The 23,083-nt window shown below is 37.3% G+C and overlaps 1 protein-coding gene across 1 annotated transcript in view; it reads right to left on the reverse strand.

The window, feature by feature from the left end:
* LOC137650078 (protein fem-1 homolog C-like) overlaps positions 1-13,638 on the reverse strand; it is a 73,201-nt gene extending 59,563 nt beyond the window's left edge. The window contains exon 1 of the mRNA XM_068383152.1: positions 13,481-13,638. Within this exon, the coding sequence (XP_068239253.1) occupies positions 13,481-13,540 (60 nt within the window). The 5' untranslated portion in view covers positions 13,541-13,638. The remainder of the gene's footprint in view (positions 1-13,480) is intronic.
* Positions 13,639-23,083: the final 9,445 nt, after the last annotated feature.

The following is a 23,083-nucleotide window of genomic DNA, read 5'->3' on the forward strand; positions in this document are numbered from 1 at the left end:
ACGCATGGTTTAAGCATACATGACTCAGCGGCCGGTTACAGACACAGTCTCACAACTGCTATCTAATGTTTGCTGTTTAATGTGATTAATTTCAAACATTCTTTATCAACCCTAAATCCATTTGAAATTCATTTCTGTACATCGATCGATTCAAGAAAAATATCCAAATTATATCATTCTTCTTTCAAGAACAATAAAATTGAGAGGCAACACAACAGACGACCCAAGTTGTAACATCTTTATAGTAGTGATTTTCCTGCCTTTTCTATGCATATATTTCCACTAAAGCTACAAACTATACATCTTTCATGAGACGTAAACCTCTTAAAGCTGATCTCGCCAGACTATCGCCCAACGTGGATGAAACACTCGGGCGCCTTTAACTAAAGCTGGTCTAGAAAACTCAACGAGAAACGACCAAAGAACTATATATAAAGACCAATGAAAAACAAGTTTCAATTACAATATACTACGCTTCCAGCGCCATGTAACAGAGAAAAGTGTGAAAATCGTTTCAAAAGTGAAACTTGTAAGACAGGAATATCGATGAGCAATTTAAAGCGAGCTAAATCAGAACATTGCTGAGGAAGATGGAAGGAACAAACATATTCATTAAGCTCACTTAAATAAACAGTAGTCAGGCCAGGTCACCTTTACTCGAGATTCATTAATTCTCCTAATATACCTGGCTCAAGTTTATTCTTAATTACACCTGCCAAGTTTTGCAACCAAATTATTTCACCGGGAATTATATCATACTTAGTCATGCATGAGGCAGGTCTAACATCTCCTTCCGGGTTGTATAAACACCCCCCCCCCCCAATCACACCTTGTCTCGGAAACGGGACACAGAGTTGCCAATCTCTTGAGGTATTGGAAACAAATTCAATTTCAACATTTTAAACAGAATTTTTTATCCATAAAACAATCGCTAAACTTCCATCAATGTCATAACACACGTTATTCTATTCTTAGCCACGACCAGTTAGTCCCTATCTACAGGCCTGAGACCTCCGACCTAACCGTGGATCAATACTGAATGCATGAGACTACTTTCATGCATCTATATGGGGAAGGTGCTGCTTTGAGGTGAGCAATATCTTCTACTGAAGAATGGTCACCAACGGTGACTAATCCTACAGAAATAAAATAAAGATAAGGATTCCTTATTGTTGAGGTAATAAGAAGCGAAAATAATGTACAGGCGCTCAGAAAAGGGAAAGCTCTCGATGAGAAGTTATAAAAAAAGCAAAATTCACAATGCCTTTATCAACATTTATTCACACACACACACACATACATACATACATATATATATATATATATATATATATATATATATATATATATATATATATATATATATATATATATATATATATATATATATTATATATACAGTATACCATCTAGGTCAATAACATTTAAATGCCTCATTAGATAATGATTGTAGTTAAAGGTGTTCTCAGATGCGGTGCTGTTACTCCTGTCGTCTGTGTGCATTGCTACTGCCCATCAAAGGGGACACCTTGCCTGGTGTTGGACACAGGAAGAGTGTTCTTTCTAGTGTTCGCATCCCTCATGTCCGTCATTTAAGTACGAACACAGTAAAAATGCCCACAGGATACATACATTTACTTTTAGGGGTTTATTTCTCGCCCTCCATCAGACATTAAGAGTCAGTTCAGGCGGGCCTTGATGTGTGAAAATAATTTCTTTCCAGTTTATATTTTGCTTTGTATCTTTTCAGTTATTCGCTAGCATTTGTATTCAGGCTTAATAGTTTTCAGATCACTATTCTAACACTTTCCAAAGAGGTAAGTCTTCTGTTTTTTCTTGAAAGCTGCCACATTTTTGCTATTCTTGACATCAAGTGGAAGGTCGTTAAAGAGTCTCGGTGCAGTATAACAAAAAAAGTTCTTCCTCCTATTGCATGATTCACACTAATTTCGAATAGTCTATATGGGTCATCAGCATGTCTAACTCTTACAGCAGCACTAGTAGCTTGAGGGTAGGGGACCCAGCAATCACGAAGATATTTAGGCTTATCACTTTTAAGTGCTTTGTGAGTCAACAAACAAATCATAAATTCAATTCTAGCCTTAACAGGTAACCAATGTAGATCGATCAGAGCAGGAGTTATTCTCTCCCGAAATTTAATGTCTTTTATCAGTCTAGCCGCCCGGTTTAGCACAATTTGAAGCTTTCTTAGTAGAGTATTGGGCAATTTATAGTACAGAGAATTGCAATAATCAAGCCCTGATATTACGTGACTCATCACTAAAATTTTTGTACTGCCCTTTGTTAAATATTTTCTAATAAATTCTATGTTTCTCAGGTGATAGTTACACACTTTCACTGTGTTCACTATTTGATCCCTCATTGACAAATTAAAATCTATCAGTAAACCCAAATTTTTCACAACATACACAATTCTAACATCAGTGTCACCAATTTTTATACTTTGAAATAACTGGTAATTCTTCAATGCCACCTTTATGCCAAAAAAACATACATTCTATTTTATCATCATTTAATTTAAGCTTTTTCCTCTGCATCCATGTTTTTATTTCTGTCATATTATCATCAATTTTATTCTTTGTATCTTGTGTTGTTGAAATTGAAAGGTAGAACTGAGTATCATCTGCATATAGTTTAAAGCCCACTTTTTGTTTTTTTCAAGATATGTGATAGCTCGATAGTATATATGTTGAACAAGATAGGGCCCAGAACACTACCCTGTGGTACATCTTTCATAAGAATTCTCTCACTAGATCGGTTTCCAGAAACTTCTACAATAGTCTTCCTGTTCATTAAGTAGCTTTGCAAAAATTCCAGTGCTTCCTCAGTCACTCCAATGGACTTTAAGTCGTCAAGCAAGTACTCGTGCACAACAGTATCGAAAGCAGCACTAAGATCTAACATGATAAAAATTCCACACTTTCCCTCATCAAGAAGACCTATCATATCATTCATTATTGACCATAAGGTAGTTTTCTGTAGAGTGATTAGCTTTGCAGGCCGATTGATTTTCCGGGAATACCTCAACTCATCAATATGCGCCCATAATTGCTCACTTATGATTTTTTCAATAAGCTTCGACATGTAGGATAAATTTGAAATGGGCATATATGCATTTAGTTCGTTTACATCACCTTTTCCTTTGTATATTGGTTTGAACTGGATTGTGATATACTTAGGTTAATTATATTTAGGTAAATATTATATACAATTTGCTTGTTTGGAGCTTCACTTATTGAACTATTTGGGAAAGGGTCGTTTCCACAATATGTATTCTTCATCTCTCTCATAACATTTAACAAGTCAAGCATATTTAATTCCTTAAATTTTATTAACATCTTACCCTCCTTCACTGGCATAACTGACTCCTAACTGATTTTGGGGAAAACCTCTAAATTTTATCAATTTTTTCATTGAAGAATATAGCAAATTTCTCTGCACAGACATTATCAGGCAAGACATAGTTTTTCTTTTATATAAAATTTCCGCTAAAACAGTCTTTCCTAGTCGACAGAAAACTTGAAAAATTTCCCCAACCAAACTTTTCTTTCCTAGTCCATATGGACTTGACAATCAAGATATTTACAATTTAAGAAGGGACCCCACTACAACAAAATTGTTACGTCAAAATTTGTTGAAGATTTGAAAAGAAGCTCACAAATAATAAAGCATTTGATAAAATCTGCAGCAACTAATCACTTCTCTAAACTCAAAATTGTTCTAGCCTGTCATGGAAAGAAAGACAAGTAGGTAAAAATCTCAGCTGCCAAGAGGGAAGTGACTCGAGAAAGTCGGTCGACCTTGCAAACAACATAACTAATACAAAGTACAAACACTGATAATTTTCCTTCTACATGAATGATATGCTGCCCACATCCTAAAAATGTAAGTCAACGATCTTGTAATATATCCGGTGGCGCCGACAACTTTACGTCATGTATTTTTCATGTAAAATGTGGCCTCCCCTGAACATATGAAAAGCAGGATGCTTTGATTATGCCCAGGGGTCACAACAGGGAAAAAATAGCCAAGCGAGGAAAGAAAATAAGGAAAAATTACAAGAGAAGTAATGAGCAATTAAAATATTTAGAAAACAGTGACAGCTATGGCACTAACCAAGACTAGAGAACAATGGTTTGATTTTGGAGTGTCCTTCCCTTAGAAAAGCTGCATACCATATAGCTAAGGGGGTCTCCTCTACCATTACCAAGAGGAAACGTCATTGAAATAAAATTAAAGCAAGTTACGGAGGGTTATCTCATGACTAACCAAATCTCCGTAAAAAAAAATCCCTGTAAATGAATTTAAAGAACTTTTGACCGTCGTAAAGTTGAATATTCTTTCTTAAATTTCAGTAAAACTAAGAAATGAATAAATTTTACGTCCTGGTCCACACGTAAAACACCATTGAGCGCAGGACCAGCAAGGTTGTTTGCTAAAACAAGTGTCCTCTATCATCAGTCCTGTTAATTACAAGTAGAAACTTGTTTGAAAGCTCTAAAGCCCATCGCCGAGGTGCATCCTGGCTCTAGGAACCTCTCTGGATCCTGGTTGGCTCTAATAACTTGAAACAATCGGTAACTAGACTAGTGCCGACATGATTTGTTGGCTGCATGGTGCTTAAATCTCTCCATTCTGATTACTAAGATTCTTTATTATTTTCCTTTACTCGGTTCTTCCACCTTTTCTAGAATCTCTCCAATGAACCACAGAAACCTGTCCTTAACTATATGTTATCATATCAATTTCTAGTCACCATATTATATATTATAGACAGGGTCTATTAATAATAAATTAACAATCCTTCTTATTAGTAACTTCTTTAATGAACACAAATTTTATTTATTTCTGATACTTAAAAGCTTATGCACTGGAAAAATAGAGCACTTTCTTCCACATAAATAGCCCACACTTATTAACTTAATTACTTAACACTAAATAAAATATACAACCATTTACAGCACGATCAGCATATTTAACCCACTGTTATCTATGTAGGTACTCACTACAGGCAACCGCAGGCCAATTTGTTGTCATCAATCCAAAGGTTAAAACCACCAGAGATAAACAATCAACACTGAACATTATCAATTGGAGTAAATGTCTGTTTACTTCCGTAGATAGACGTCTATACTACTTTAAGGATGATATTTAAGAAAGTAAGAGATAATAAACCATGCAATTGGCGAAACATTTTGGCAATAATACTTGGCTATCGAACTACCGCCAGTGCTCAGCGGCCTCCATTATGAACATGAATATGTCAAGTTTGTTCTTACTTCCGACACTCAGTATCACAAGATACTATCTCGCCGTCTCGTCTAACAATTACTAATCATACTAAATTCAATATTGTGGAGAAATTATTTCGATAGCAAAGGATATTGGAATAAAAATCTGAAAGGTGATTCTAGATAGTCTATTCATAAATGACTGTCAAAACACAGACGCAAAATTCAAGGCAATAATACTTCCCTTACAAAAGATTACAAGGGCTACACTTAGTCCAAAGTCATGTTCGTATCGTCAAAACGTTAAATAAATTTAGATTATCTATACTGTCTAGATACTACATATCACAATCTCGTCATATTTAGGGACATCGCTTTCCTACGTCACCATTCTACGAATTTCCAACTGATAACCAGTGAAATTTGTTAAATACACAATTGAAGCATAAACATCCTAGCAAAACCACTTAACCTAGTGGAATAAACGGTAGCCATGCGAGGCAAGTAGAGTAGCCTACCTTTTGAACAACATAAATAAAGGTGGGGAGATGTAGGTCAAGAAGCAGTTGCATATCCTTGAAAGTTTACAATAAGTACAAAAAATATGAAACTATTCAAGTTATAATACTTCAACACCAGACACCTCCCCCCCAAAAAAAAAATCAGATAAGATACGGTTATCTATTACAACGAACCAGACAGTATCTTAGTCGACAAAAAATACAGCAAGCACAAAACAATCTACCATGTCTAACCAAAATATCTAATAAAAATGCAGAGAGAGAGAGAGAGAGAGAGAGAGAGAGAGAGAGAGAGAGAGAGAGAGAGAGAATATGATGAAACAAAGGGGAAAAGCTTTGGCACTAGATAAAGTGATACCACGGCACCTCAATAAAATCTAGTTATTTGTCGTCACCAAAATGAGCAGATTAAAGACAATTAAAGGTAATGAAAAATGGTTTAGTATTTAGCTTCCTAAGGATGGATCAACTGCAATTAACTATTGTAGTGGAAGGAAAAAATCATGCGGAATCAACATGCTTTAAACACGTCAAAACACTGCCTGTTATCTAGAATGCCCCATAATAAAAATTCACGAGGTAAATAAAAGTAACATTAGGTAGTTTGTTTCCATCTCTTATAAGTCTACGCAATTTAGTACGTTCATGTAAGACATATTTTGTACCTGCTCGTAAAATTCTGTTATGATTCATGAAACTTAATTTCTTCATCAGAACCAAATCTGCTTAGGGTGCTTATCTTGTTCTAGATACAATAATTAGAACTATAACTATATACTATCTCACTAATCTCTTGGCTACAGATATTCACAATTTCTGTCAAACTATTTGCACTGCCTTGTTGTTAGTTGCACTGTGCGAGAAAATAGTTTTAAATAATCAGTGAGCAATATATGCTATCAAACTACAAAGAACCGACAAGTAACTACGTAAACAAATTCCAGAGAGAGAGAGAGAAGAAAAAAATTCAAAACTGACATATACAAGAACATCAGTGACACCCCGAAAGCACTTGGCACCTGACACTTGGGAGCGTGCATGTAAATCCTACCTTGAGGCAGAATAAGAAAAATACATTAACACACCAAAGAACCACCTCGAAGCGACTTCATAGGCTATGAATAACCATGCTATGTTCGGAGTGGAGGATGAAGCCAATTTTAAAATATCTAATCCTCGGTATAAAAGGAAGCAGCCACTATGAGATTGCAGGCAACAAACTTATTTGGAGAGGAAAGTTGCGAGCGTTAGCTTCCTACCTGAAACAAATATATCTACTATAAGGATTGTTGAATGGATTTCTCATGTCATTAAAACTTGAAACAACTATTCAACTCAGGTTCTAAAAGGGGAATAAAATTCCGAATTGCCAGCCCTAAAGTCTTAAGAAAGGAAATGGTTTTACAGACTGAGAACCATTGGTGACGTGCAATAAATCTTAATCTTAAGAGAGAATAAAATTGTTGATACGACATGATGTCGGTACTACTACCCCAGAGTAATGCGAGCCTTGTGCTCAAGGGAGACCAAATAGCCAGGAGCATGTGAAGAATGTTCTAAAGATGCAATTGACCTTAAGTTCTACCACTCGCACCAATTTCACTTGGGTTTGTTCCTATAATTTCTCGATTGTCAAAAAATAGCAAAAACTACATAGCGCATCTCTTTCAGACGAATAAAATCATTTGGGTTTGTTCCTATAATTTCTCGATTGTCAAAAAACAGCAAAATCTACATAGCGCATCTCTTCCAGACGAATAAAATCATTTAAAGGTAACCATATGGATAGCTGCAATCATTTCTTAATTAATGTGAAGGCAGAACTGCTTTCGCAACTCATTCGGCAATTAATTTCACCAATGTCGTCTTTACCAACTTAAACTAGGCATTCAAAAACACTCATAACCCCTGTCGACTAAGAAATATTCTTTTCAATACCATATGAGAACAGCAGATTTCGTCTGCCTGTGTGGATAAGTAATCCAGACCCATCTTAGCTTACAAATCAATACATCAACCTTTCTCTCGTTAAATATGCAACGCTTACATTCTTCCACGTATCGAGCAATTCAGTCTGTGTCATCCAATCCCCACACCTGTAATTCAATAAATAAAACCTGTGATGAGCTGTAAATATGTCGATATCGATAAGGTAAGAAAATCTAGAATTTACTAGTTCCCCTTCAAAGATATTTTAATTCAACCTCTGAATGGGAATAAAATATTTTGGAATGTTATTGTGTAGCTTTATAATAACCCCCGACGGGATACGGAACAATAAATAAAAATATCTACAAAATTCCGGACACTTCATCAAAGGATTACACAACCGAGTTTAGGAATGTTAGCCGACTATCTAGAAATGGGGACACCAGCTTTCAAAATTACAACACACTTGTACCAAATTGACTTTTCGGAAATACTATAGACAGAATGAGACCCCATCAACAAAAAGATAATAGACAAAATTATCCCACACCAAGCCTTACTAACAATAATAATAATGGTAAAATATTCCCAGTTTGTCACCGAGTACCTGGAACTTCTGTAAGTCTTCAAATTACGAGTGAATTAGCTAACTTGCCACTAAAAGTGAGCAATGTTACGACACTTACAAATCCTATATAAAAACTATCGTACGTACGTATTTAATAAAATCCATTTTATGAGATCAACAGATTGCCGCAGTTAAATGCAGACACATGAAGTTTATTTTAAGTAGATTTTTTGAATAAAGTTTGAAACAAAAGGTCACCTAACCACCAGACGGGATCAATAGCATGAAAATTACTGGGATGGGTCAAGTCAATATTCACTCATTGTATGACGTAGGAAATTTCGAACAGGGGCAAATGGGGACATGAAAAAAAAAGAATTGTAAAAAGGCAACATTTATTCGAATTACTGGAAGACAGTAAATTCGTTCCAATTACGGAGAATGACAAGTCAACATATGCCAATAAAGAAAATTTGAGGAAGAAAAGACAGGATTGTGTTCATGCCTCTTTATGAGTAGACAAAAACGGCGAGTACGTGCAGAGTAGGTTATCATGAAATGTCGTAGTTTCCATATGAAAGCGCATCATACCGCAATTAACTTTCAACAAGGATTTCATCAAATGAAAATCCTCATATTTCACCCAATACAATTCTTGCTTCATTTCGAAAATACACTTTAGTATGAATACAAAATGACCCCTTCAGATTAAATAGTAGCAGTAGTCCCAATTGCAGAAGGCACTATAAACGAGTTATTGCAATAAGAGCTCCATTTGAAGGCAAGTAGTAGTAATCGTTTTCCACTTATGTGGCCGTATGGTAACAAAATATGATATTGAAAATGGAAAACAACGGCTCGGCGAAACCCTTCCTCATCCTTCGCAGCGGCTATTATACAAGACTGTACAATACCAAAAATGCCACGAAAATATAATTCAATATCAGACGCTCACCAAGCCTAAAATTCTTCATAATTTTTCATGGACGACAAAGACTGCAGCATATATACATACATACATATATATATATATATATATATATATATATATATATATATATATATATATATATATATATATATATATATATATGTAAAATAAATAAACAAGTTGGAAAATATGCCATGGGGAAAAATTCGAATGTACTTTAGGACGGCATGTTAATACAGTAATGGTACAAGCGCTAAGTGAACGCTTGGTCGTTCTCAGCTTCTATCATACATTTAATATGGCTGAACATTTAAAAACTTAACATATATATCCTCAATAGTAATGTCACAACGACACCTCAAAAGAACGTTAGAGCCTCACTTATAGGTGCTCTCCACAATTACTGCATACTGTAATGAAGACTTATGACCACACTGGCCAAAACGCACCAATTTTTAAAAAATTACATCGTTCTTATCACAGAAAATTATGAAGAGGACAAACTGCCTATCTCAGCCTTCCTGGAGAAGTTGGTAGCTGTGACGGAGGATAGGGCTAAAGTTTTGCAATTTTGAAAATTATTCTTATCTGGCCACTATTTTTTCTTAACAATATCGTCTTCGTATCGCTCTGTAATCTCTTGAAACATGTATGCCATAAATCATAAGCAAAATAGTACGATAGTACCCTTAAACCCCCAAAAAGTAGCAATCATAAAAGGAGCTTTACAAAATACCAAACTAATTGGCGTCGCGACCCAAACAGAGTACATTTAGATCAAATCCAGATAAGTTCGATCATAAAACCCTTCAAAATAAATAGAGGTTCTTAGTGGAACGACAAATAGTCTGACAGGGAGTTTTCTCATTAAAAACATTACCATTTTATTTACGGATTACTAACTTATTTTTAAACAAAAAATCTACTTTGTACACAAATTGCATTGATGTTAGGCCTAAAAGTAGATGGGATTAGTTAGTAATTCGTTTGCAAACGATGTTTCTAAAACGTCAACAGATCTCTTGTCCTCAGTATATAGGGGGTGGAATGCACAACATAGTAATTGCAATGCATGATTGGAACTAATATTACCAGCTTCCGTTGATATACTTTTAAATAGATGCAAACACGAGCTGTGATCTTATGTCCACCTTCGAGTTTGCGATCTACCGTGAAGGGTGGCATTGAAAATCACACGAAGGGGTATAATCAAAAGAAAAGTTATCGATTCTTCAAACACTATCTTGCGTGACCTTTCTACTAAAGCACTATCGATGATGAAGCTTTCGAGTACCTAAAGGATTGCTTGGTTGGCAGAAACTATTGTCTACGAGTTGGAAATCTTTATTTATTAAATGAACACTTAAGAAGGGGATGACCACAGAAAGTGTAATGTTCCAATCCCTATTATATATCTATAATATAAGTCTTTCAAAAGTATTAGACTGAGAATGGAGTAAATTTCAAGCTTTTACCGATGATATACAATATTACTTCTCCACAAATGACATTGATGATAAAGCTGAGGACCCCTACCCTTCAGGATCTACAAGATATGTTTGTCGTATAAATTCTCATAAGAATATAACAGTACTGTGCGTCAATTGTCCAATCCACATTATAGAAACACCTAGAAAAGAAGTCTCTTCAGTTTCTTGAAAGCCTTGATATTCTCAGTCTTTCGCATGTCTGGTGGGAACTCGTTATATATATATATATATATATATATATATATATATATATATATATATATATATATATATATATATATATATATATATATATATATAGAGGTACACCTTGGCTCCAATAACTCTAAACCATCTGTAATTATTCTCGTGGACACTTTGTTGGATGCATGATCTGTAGCAATTATCTCGAATATTTCGGACGCCCGGTTCTGATAACTTGACGAGTTACTGCACATATTATAGCTTTAATATGCAGCCAGTGTAATTCAATTAGTATTGGGATAATCTATTCTAGGGGGTTGGACTCCTTTTTATATTTTTTCCCGTTTTTAATGTTTCGTAATTTATGTTGAAAGTCGAGTAGATTGTAATATATGGAGTGAAAGTAGTCAATCTTCTAAATAGCACATTTATTCAGAAATTTCTTTACAGAATATTCACCAAAATACTTACTTACAAAAGTAATGTTTCTAAGGTGACATCCAGCGATTCTTACTACATTATTCATCTGAATACTGAGACAATTTACCGTCAAGTGATACACGTAAGTTACGATCAATTTATAATCTATTTGTTTGAATGCCTCCACGTTCTTACTAGAGTTGGAGAAAGGGTGCCATTTAGACTTCTAAAACTAATTTGAAATAAAACTGAATTGGTGACTTGAAACGACAACAATTTAAGAAACCTTGGTTACATTCAAATAAATGTTAACAATTTAGTCCCGAAGACTACCAGAGTTCGTGACCTGGGTGTATTTTCACAAGATTATTTTTCCCAGTGCTTAAATAAATGAAATAAGAATAACATGCTTAAATAAATGAAATAAGAATAACAAACATTGCTTTGGTAAAGAAATATTCGGACGAATATCCTGTTAAAACTATGGCGATTAAAAGCCTTATTACCAGGACTGATCATTGCAACTCCATCTATTACAATCTACTAAACAAAGAGATGAGCACGTTTGTTCAAATGTGTTCCACCGAGAAAGGATTGAACTATAGGGTTGCCTATTAAAGTTAGAATAGGCAAGTTACGGCCAGTGACAAACTAATCAGAACTATACGTAAAATAGTATCCAAGATGATTTGTACACATCTTGCAACCAAAAAATCGTGTCGATACGAGAACAGTTACGGATGGTTTCAAGTTATTGAAGCCCCGATGCACATCGGCTTTGAGTTCTAAAGCTTTCAAATATGGAGCCTCAAAATTGTATAACATTCTTCCACTTGACATCTTAAGAACTGATGCTGTAAAAGTTAATATTTTTTGTTCATGAATTTTTGTTTTTCTATATGGTTAAAGGATTTATAATACAACACATCTTTAGGCCCTGTATTGTTTTTCTTCCGAGTCACTGGACAAGGAAAACAGCCCTTAAGGTAAAGTACCATAATGAAGTTACTGGGAAGATGCCAGCCACTTAGCATAGCTAAGTTTAATTTCATTACAGGCAGATAATACGCATCTGCATTCAATTTAATCGATCATCCGACTACATTAGTTGTAGGCTTGAATATGAGAATTATTTCAACATGGCATAAACTGCAATTAACTATTAATACTTCAGGCATTTTCCAAAAGAATGAGACTAATCTGACCTCTCTATGACAAAAATTATGGTTGTTAGAGCAATTTAAAAAAAAATCAAAATGTGCTCAAAATTTAACCTTACCTTGGGAGTAAAGGGGTTAAAAGTTCACATTAAACAAGCAATTCGTCGTTTTATTCTATTCAACACAGATAACACTGGGAATTGATTGTCTGAGGGTAATGAAACACTGGAGTATAATCAGTATCACGGCCATCCAGTCTCTTGCATGTAGAACCGTTTTGTACACAATTGGAGTTACCAAGTCAGTAACCTAGTTTCCTTATCAAACCATGACTAGACTTAGAATTCTTCTTCTACTGACGTGCTTTTCCCTATTTGTACGGTTGCCTTCTTAACCAAATGGACAAGAGAATCTTTAGGTGACAATCCGTATTAATACAAAGCCAGTAGGCCTAAAAAAATGACACTTTAAACCAAAGTCTTTGTTTACTTATTATTTCCTAAGTTATTTTGGTAAAGATGATAAGACTGGCATTCTCTTGTGGTTTTTGCTCGCCCTATCATGTCATGATAACTAACACCAGCACGTGACTTACGGTCAATATGTCATTGCTTAGAACAAATAACGTCTCAACTAATACATCAATAATGCTGAGGCCACTAGAAACCATTGGACAGTATTCTATAGGCTAACAGTTGCTTAAACGTAAAAAAGAACAACTATTTTTGCATAACACATTCAGGTTAGCGCGGGTAGTCTTGGCCTAAATTCAATGAACTTGGCTGCGATTTCTCTTTCCGTTAGTAGAATCTACCGTAGCCTACCCCTAATGAACTAGACGCAATTTGAGCCAATTTATTTCTTCTTCAGGAAGACGAAATGTTTGTAAGCGAATAAACAATGTAACAAAGCGAAGAACGGCGGGAGCCGACCTTGGTCTTCAAACATCACACCAACAATTTCCCACGACATATTTTGGCGTCTCTCCCTATATTACCCGAATTACAGACAGTAGTTATTATTTACCTTTAATCTACGTAGATTACCATCTCTCGCTGCATTGAAGACCCCGCTCTTAAACTCCATGTTTGATAATTCAGTGAGAAAAACCACTGACGAAACGCGGACTAAGAACACATCACACCCCGACACACTCCAACAGCTGACTGACCGTCGAAGCAAAACATGAAAACACCAACATGGTGGAGGGAAGAGGTACGTGTTGCGAGTCAGTGCCGCTAGAGGGCCATTCAACTTTCCCCTAGGGATCTGACTTTTGGGGAATTTATCGTTAGATTAAAAATTAAGTCATCATTCAGGGTCATACTTGGAGAGCTTATTGTGTTTTGCTTGAATAATTTTATTATGATATAATAAAATAAACAAGTAGTTATGGTAATTTTTCATTTTGTTTATATAAAATATTATCTGGGGATATTTTAGCATTGATCTAGGGATTTTCCTGGTCTTGTCTGCAGGAAAATTGTCAGGATCCAACCTCCTTGGTCCCTACCTAATGCCCCTACCTCCGCAACAAATGTACACGTGGTTTCCTTCATCAGTCTACGGGAATGTTTACTTTCTATATTTTTTAGTTGTAGAGTATTTGCAGATATGAAATCATTCATCGTCGAGTCAAAATTAATTTTGCCATTATGTAAACATAGGCTTATATTGATCACCCATTCTTGCATCAGAGAAGTAAATACTGCCATAAATGTAGCAACGCAACAGAACAGAGATAAAAATATCCTGCATGTAAATTCTTTTTCACCCGTGTGTATTTTCAGTTTAATCTCTTTCTTTAAGAACTCCCGTTTTCGCCTACATAATCAACATCTCTTCCTACGCCTATTTCGCCAACAGTGTCCCGTATTTCTTTCCCCTTATTTTTCACTAAGGAGCACTAGGTAGGCCTGAGCTTCTTGATTTAATTAAGTAATTAATTCGACATCATAACCTAATAACGATTCTAATGAAAAATCTTTGTAACAGCAAGAGATTCAGTGCCGTTATCAATTGATTCGCCGTGATCTTTTACCTACACTAAAGACTTTTCTCTAATTCGCATTATTTTACTTCCTAAATAACAAACTTCAAAATGATTAACGTTAGTGTCCATGATCAGGTTTTCCAGCTATTTTAACACCATACACCTTACAACACTGAGACTACCAAACAATAGTTCTTCACCCAAGGGGTTAGTGCACTGTAATTGTTCAGTGTTCAATTTCCTCTAGGTGAGGGTAGAAAAGACTCTTTAGATATGGTAAGCTGCTCTCCTAGGAAAAAGACACTCCAAAATCAAACCATTGTTCTCTAGTCTTGGGTAGTGCCATAGCCCCTGTAACGGCCTTCCACTGTCTTGGGTTAGCTAATTACACTTCTCTTGCTCGAGGGTACACTAGAGCACACTATTCTATCTTATTTCTCAACCTCTTGTTTTGTTAAAGTTTTTATATATTTTAAAAGGGATAATTATTTCAATGTTGTTACTGTCCTTAAAATATTTTATTTCCCCTTGTTTCCTTTCCTCACTGGGATATTTTCCCTGTTGGACCCCCTGTGCTTATAGCTTCCTGCTTTTCCAACTAGGGTTGTAGCTTAATAATAATAATAATAATAATAATAATAATAATAATAATAATAATAATTTCCCCAAACTCAACTAAAATGCTTGAGCTCACATTCCTTCTTACTATAAAAAGCAGCCTCTGTGGTAATTGGCTGTAGGCTAAGATTTCTTTCACCATACAAACTCTATGTATGGCTACCCCAAAATAGAGGTTGCTACTGAGTAAAGATAACATAGGCCTATGATTTAACATCGATTACCCAGATTGTTCTTCAGCAACACGTCGATCTCCTAGCACAAGCTGAAGCTTTCCAGATATTGTTCCATTTCTCCCAATACCATTTTTTTTTTACCTCAAGCAACTTTATTTCGGTTCTCGTTACCATCTTGTATCCTGTATCCTCCGTTTTCCAATGTCACCCCATCACCTCACACTTTGAACTAACATTTTAGTAATATTAACTCTCCCGATTTCTCTATCCTTTATTATCTCCATAAACTGCCTAATACGTAGTATCTTTCGACAGCTTTCACCTCCATTCTCCTTTTTTATTATTAAAGCTACTAGGGCCCCAACCGGGAAAGAACTCTAGTGCGGAAACGAATAAGCAATGAATAGCCTACTGTAAGCTATTTATGAGAATTAGAAACCATTTGCTTCATTGAAATAAAGTGAATTCAGTGATCATTTGATTAAATCCCGTATTTGATACACATATCGATATCTACATAAACACATACAAACACGTACACATATATCATCATCTCCTACGCCTATTGATGCAAAGGGCTTAGATTTCGATTTAGATTTCGCCAGTCGACTTTATCTTAAGCTTTTAATTCAATGCTACTCTTACTTCACGCTTCATAGTCCTCAGCCATATAGGCCTGGGTCTTCCAACACTTCTAGTGCCTTGTGGAGCCCAGCTGAACGTTTGGTGAACTACTCTATCATGGGGAGTCCGAAGAGCAAGCCCAAACCATCTCCATCTACCCTTCATCATAATCTCATCCACATATGGCACTCGATTAATCTCTCTTATATTTTCATTTTTAATCCTGTCCTGTCATTTAACTCCCAATATCCTTCTGAGAGCCTTTTTCTCAAATCTACTAAATCTATTGGAGTTTGTTTCTTTGTCATACCACAACGCATGTCCATATAGTAACACCGATTTCACTAAACCGATATATAATTGATTTTTATATGTAATTTCAGGCAATTTGATTTCCAAATTTTACTTAACCCAGCCATTGTCTCATTCGCTTTTTTTAATCTTTCAATAAACTCTAATTCTAAAGACCCTGTATTGGAGATCATAATTTCTAAGTAGGCCTACTTAAATGATTCTACCTCATTAATCCTTTCTCCTTCGAATAATATTTCATCTTCCATTGCTTACTCCGTTCTCGTCATCTCTGTCTTTCTTCTATTTATCTTGAGCCAAACCTCGTGTGATATTTCATGCATTCTGGAAAGCAAGCATTGCAAATCCTGTGGTGTTCTGCTAACAAGGACAGCATCATCAGCATACTCTAGGTCTGCTAATTTCCTATCGCCAATCCAGCCCAATTCTCCACCCTCTCCGACTGTTCTATGTATTACTAAATCCATGGAGGAGGATAAATACATAGATGACAATACATTCCCTCGGAGTACTCCACTGTTCACTGGAAATCCATTTGATAAGACTCCATTAACTTTAACTTTGCACTTGCTATGCTCATGAACAGACAATCGAATGCACATATTCAAGAGGAATTCCATAATAACACAGGACTCTCCACAAAATTGGCCGGTGCACACTATCAAAGGATTTTTCATAGTCCACAAATGTCATCAAAAGTGGATTTCTATATTCTACGCATTGATGTACATGTCCAAAATGAAAATTTGGTCTGTGCAACTTCTACCTTTTCTAAATCCTGCTTGTTCATCTCTCAGCTTTTCATCAATCTTTCTTTCCAGTCTCTTTAGAATAAGCATACTATACGTTTTCATAACAACTGACGTCAGGGTTATGCCTATGCAATTATTGCAATCAGCCAGGTCTTTTTTTTTTTTTTTTTTTTTTTTTTTTTGCCATTTTGACCAACACTCCAAACTCTAATTCATAAGGTTTTGCCTTTTCATGCTACATTCTGAAAAATAATCTTTTAAGTATTCTGGGAGTCACTTCATTTTTCTCCAGTATCATCTCGGCAGTTATTCGTATCCAGGAGCTTTCCATCTCTTTAGTTTTTTAATAACAGCTTCGAGTTCAAACACACTGAATTCATTCATGGGTACATCAAGGTCTTTATCAGCTGCAGGTATATCAATCAAATTATTCCCCTCGTATCTCCTATTCACAACCTCACTAAAGTGTTCCATCCAACATTGTCTTTCTTCGTCTTCTGTTGTTATATAACGGATTTTGAGCGAAGCGAAAAATTTATTTTTGGTTAAGATGGCCATGTCGTCCTCTGGTAGTCATATATACCCAAAGGAAGCTACTGAAGAAACCTTCCATCAGGACGACATGGCTTGAGCCCAAATATATATATATATATATATATATATATATATATATATATATATATATATATATATATATATATATATATACACAAATAGTACTACCTTGAGATACAAGCTTAATGCATTTCGGAACCCGAGCGCGTATGTCAATTCGCTCGTATCTCGGATCAATTTTTCTCATATAAAATAACTAAAAAAAATTAATCCGTTCCCACCCTCTGAAAAAACACCTAAAACCAGTATATTACAGTGGAAAGACATGTTTTTAATTGTTCTAATTCACAACCTATGCTCACAAATTACAAATACTTACGTACTGGTTATGATCTGCAATAAAATGTGACATTATTATGGAATTCTTGCCTTTGAGACAGACAGCAGCGGCTAACGGTGGTGTGTGCGGAGGAGGAGGGAGAGAGAAAGGGGAGGAGAGAGACTTGACAGCAACATGTTTGGTACGCTACACTTATGTAACACTACGTAACATAGCTTAAACTTTAAATTTAACTTAAATGAAATTAGCTTACTGTACACACACTTGAAAAATAAATGTTAATCTTACGTTACACTAAACTTAATTCTAAGTTTTCATTTTCATTATTTACTTTTCTTCTTCCTGCTTGGCTCTTTTAACCTCACTTTTTGACTCGCTTTCACCTTCACTTTTTGCCGGCCTTTTTAAAAGGAACCTATCTAGGGATGTTTGCTTTTGTCTCCCCTTCAAAATGTTACGAAAATGACGTACACAAGTGTCGTCACAAAAGGCTAACGCACGTCCACACACCAACTTGTCCGGGTGCCTCTTTTCCATAAAATCGGAACCCTCCTGCCACTTTGGTAGTATGTCTCTGATTTCCTTCATAGAAAGGCGGTCCTCCTCTTCCACCTCCTCCTCGCTACTGAACTCCTGCAACACCTCCAAATGTTGCATCTCCTGGAGCTCAATCAATTCCTGTCATGAGCTCTTCCTGATGCTCCTTGACAAGGTCGTTCACGTCTGCCTCATCTACCTCCAGCCCCATGGACTTTCCAAGAGACACAATTTCATCCACCACAATAGGTTCGTTCGGGTTCATCAGGGTCTGGCGTATCCAACCCTTCAAAGTCCCTCTCAGTGACGGAAGCTGGCCACAATTTCTTCCATGCTGAATTAAGACTTTTTTGTGTGACACTCTGTCATGCATCGTCAATAATTTTTAAGCAATGGACGATATTGAAATATTCCTTCCAAAATTCACAAAGGGTGAGATTGGTGTTGTCTGTGACATCAAAGCGCTTCTTGAACAAATGCTTCATGCACAGTTTTTTAAAGTTGGAAATTACTTGTTGGTCCATGGGCTGGAGGAGTGGCGTGGTGTTGGGCGGGAGATAAAGGATCTTGATGAACCTGTACTCATCAAGACCTTGATGAACCTGTACTCATCAAGAATGTCCTCTTCGAGACCAGGGGCATTGTCGATGACCAGGAGATATTTCATTGGCAGGCTTTTCTCGGCCAAATATTTTTTGACTGCCGGACCAAAGCACAGATTAACCCCTTCTGTGAAGAAATGCTGCGTAACCCAAGGCTTAGCATTAGCGTGCCATATCACTTGCAGTTTTTCTTTCAAGATCCTTTGGCTCTTGAAAGCATGTGGGTTTTCTGTGTGGTACACCAGCAGTGGCTTGACCTTACAATCACCGCTGGCATTGGCACACAAGGCTACAGTTAACCGGTCCTTCCTGGGTTTATGGCCCGGCAGTCTTCTCCTCTGCCGTGATGAATGTCCTCCTGGACATGTTCCAGAAAAGGCCAGTTTCATCACAGTTGAACACTTGTTGGAGGATGTATCCTTGTTCTGGGATAACTGAGGCAAAGGTTTTGACGTAGTCCGCCGCGGCTTTCGAGTCGGAACTTGCTGATTCCCCATACCTCAAAATCAAGTGTATCCCAGTCCGTTTTTTGAAATTATCCAACCAGCCACAACTGGCTTTGAAGGTTTCCGCTGGCGTCGAAGTCTCCCCTCTCTCAGCTGCCTGCTTTCCTTTCAAGTTATTGTAGATTCCGCTGGCCTTTTGTCAAATGATCGTCTCGGTCACGCTATCTCCCTCCAACTGTTTCTCGTCATGAATATCACTGCGCAGCTTGGAAAGGATGGTTAGTCCTTTGGAAGGCTTGGTGCTCTATATAGCATCCTTCTGCTTGAGGAAGGTACATATTGGTGAGCCAGCTCAATCACTTGTACACCACTCTCATATTTTTCCATTTATCTCGATTTTCATCTGACGCTTTTTCTTTTCACTACCCTTGTTTGCAGTCGCTTGCTTTGGACCCATTGCTTATTCACTTAATTCTGTACTGATTAACGCAAAAAAACGTAAAGAATGCAAACACTACAGCCGATGCTCGGAGATAACTTTACACGACAGAGATCCGATGGGAAAGAGCGAACGATGCTGTCCTTGTGAGCAGCCTCTTGCACACTCGGCCGCCTAGCGGCCGCAAAGGGAACCGTCTCGTATCCTTATATCTCAAATTTGTCTGGTATCTTGGGGCAAAAATTTGCTTGAAACTTTCCTCGTATCTCAAATTTCTCGTATGTTGTGACACTCGTATGTCGAGGTATTACTATATATATATATATATATATATATATATATATATATATATATATATATATATATATATATATATACTGTATATATATATATATATATATATATATATATATATATATATATATATATATATATATATATATATATATATATATATATATATATATATATATATATATATATATATATATATATATATATACTGTATATATATATATATATATATATATATATATATATATATATATATATATATATATATATATATATATATATATATATATATATATATATATATATATATATATATATATATATATATATATATATTTTTGGGCTCAAGCCATGGCGTCCTGATGGAAGGTTCCTGTTTGGTAGCTTCCTTGGGTATAAGACTACTAAGATATTCCCAGAGAATTTAACCACAGGTTATCACAGAATTCTAACTTCTGGAGCGAGTATCTCAAAGGTTTCCCTTTAAGACATCGTAATACAACAGGGGACACGCATGTCTGAACGTGCCACATAGCTATCTCCACCCCGAACAGAGTTAATGCTTCGGTGTGTAAGGGCTGAGAATAGCTGGGAGCCGTTCCACAGCTAATCTCACTCGTGGCTACTACTGATACTCGAGACGTAAACAAACGGACGCCATTGCTCTAATGACGTCACGCGCGTCTTTATCCTTTGTTTAGTAGCTGCCCTACTTAGACGGATTTTCCCTTGTGTTAACTTTATCGCTTTGCATCTTCGCTATGTCGTTACCTTCAGCCTCGCCTTCTTCTGGAAAGTTGAGTACAAGGTTCCAGTATTGTTTAATTAAGCTCTGGCCGTAAAGTAAATATTATTTTGCGAAATAATTGATGTTTTGTGGCAGAGCTGTGCCTCTACCGGACCCGCCATTTTATGGCGTCGTTGTTGTTTTGCATGTCTTATTTAGTTAGCCACAACAACGCTTCCGGCATTATATACTAATCGAATACATTAGTTTATTTAGTCTTCATAGCTAGGAACTTTTATATCGTGTTTAGACGCTTTTTATCGGTCATCGATTGACCTCATACCAGTCGGCTACTATAGCCCCCAGGCCAGGAGCCTACATACAAGTGTTCATGCATGATTTATTAGTGATCCTAGACTAAGTTATGAAGATAGTGGCATTATTATTTTACAATACTTTTGACTAGTGATGCAATGTTTTCGCCTTCAGGGACCATATAGGGGATAGGCTAGTCAGTGATTCTTTCTAGCCTAACCTAACCTTAGGACCCCTATATGCTTCCTTCATCCCCTGCCTTGGCATTCCCTCTATTTAGCCTTGATCCCTTTTCTGAGTAAAGGGATTAATCGTCTAATAGAGTATATATATATCGCCTCTCAGTCCTCCCTAAAGGAATGAACCCCCTTTAGGATTGCGTCTGAGAGTGAGGTTAGGCTAGCCTACCTCTATGGCTAGGATTGTCTATGACTTTCCTGCGATAGCGATATGTCTTCTTCCTTGCCTAGTTCAGGACTTTTAGCCCTGTTCTAGGTCGGGTTAGGAAGGTTTCTCTGTTCCATGCTGAAACTGTACTCTTGCACCGTTTTAGCCGATCAGCCTGATCTTAGGTTAGGGAGTGTCCTCCCTTCCCTTTGTGGCCGCTCTGGTACAGAAACCCTTCCTGGGAAGACCTCTCTCTTCTCCCTCCCCACCTATCTCTTGTATAGCCTAGCCTATGCTTAGGTTAGTTTATACTCATCTGTCCCCTGTCCTACAACTCCTCCTTAGGGTGGATGAGTAGGGCTACCCGAGCTTCCCTGTGCAGTCCGCTCTGGTACATATACCTTCATAGTGTCCTATAAGGTTAGTTACTAGTGTAGTTCTGCATAGGGGAGTCTCCCCCCCCCCCTCTTGGGTGTCCCCTAGCCCTCCCTTGGGCTACCTGCTCCCGGTCCCTAGTGACCCCTGCTCATGGATGTTAGAGCCTGTCTCTATCATGGGTACACCCTCTCAGGGAGGGGGAGGGATGTCTGGAACCCTGACGGTACTTCCTGCATCCCTTCCCCCCTCCCCCTGTCTCTCTATCTATCCGGGTGCCGGTCTCTTGCCGCCTCTACTGTCGGCAATACCTGCCTCCCTCTTGGTGACTTCCCTACCCTTGCCGCCAGCCCCCCGTGTACCGAGGGACTGCCGGCTGCCGCCGGCTACTACCGGCGGCTCTCCTACTCCTATCTAATCGTCCGCTTGCCGGTCGATCACCGGAGTGCCGGCATATACTGCCGGCAACCCGATACTACCTGTACCATCCTTATCCCAGTCACCAACCTGGCATCCTCCGGCTGCCGGAGCCGCCGCTCCCTGCCGGCGTGCCGCCGCTGTGCCGGCGGCCGCCATCCTGGTATCTAACTGACTTTTGAAAATTGTCTGTTCTAATGCCAGAATCTATGCAGGAGCGGGCTCCGGCATGCCGGCGGCTTGCCGGATGCCCCAGAGGCGTCAAGAATACTTGCACCCCCTCACTGTAGCTATCATAAGACTAAGATAGCCCTACATAGCAAATAGATAAGCTGCTTTGCTTTTAAGATCAGTACCTAGTACTGCTCTATTAGTGATCATGCTGTCTCTTTGCATTCTTCTAATTCCAGCATGCTATGTGCATCTTAGCGCGGCTGGTTGCCAGAAGCAGTTACCTTTAATGAGACCTTCTGGCTCTTATCTGGGAACCGAATGAATTCGATCCCAACCTTGTCCTTGGCTTTCCATGGAGTTCCAAAATATGGGAATCCTAGGAAACTATATCCAATGATCTCGGTCATTTGGATTATCCCAGGACTAAGCTTATGGTAACCAGCCGGGCGAGATGCATGGAGCGTGTTCTCCTTTACTGTTTTCATTCTCTATGCATCACACCTTCTTTAAGTTAAAATTAATGATTAATATTAACTTAATTTAAGA

This window comes from Palaemon carinicauda, chromosome 1 (assembly GCF_036898095.1).
Source record: "Palaemon carinicauda isolate YSFRI2023 chromosome 1, ASM3689809v2, whole genome shotgun sequence".
Lineage (NCBI taxonomy): Eukaryota > Metazoa > Arthropoda > Malacostraca > Decapoda > Palaemonidae > Palaemon > Palaemon carinicauda.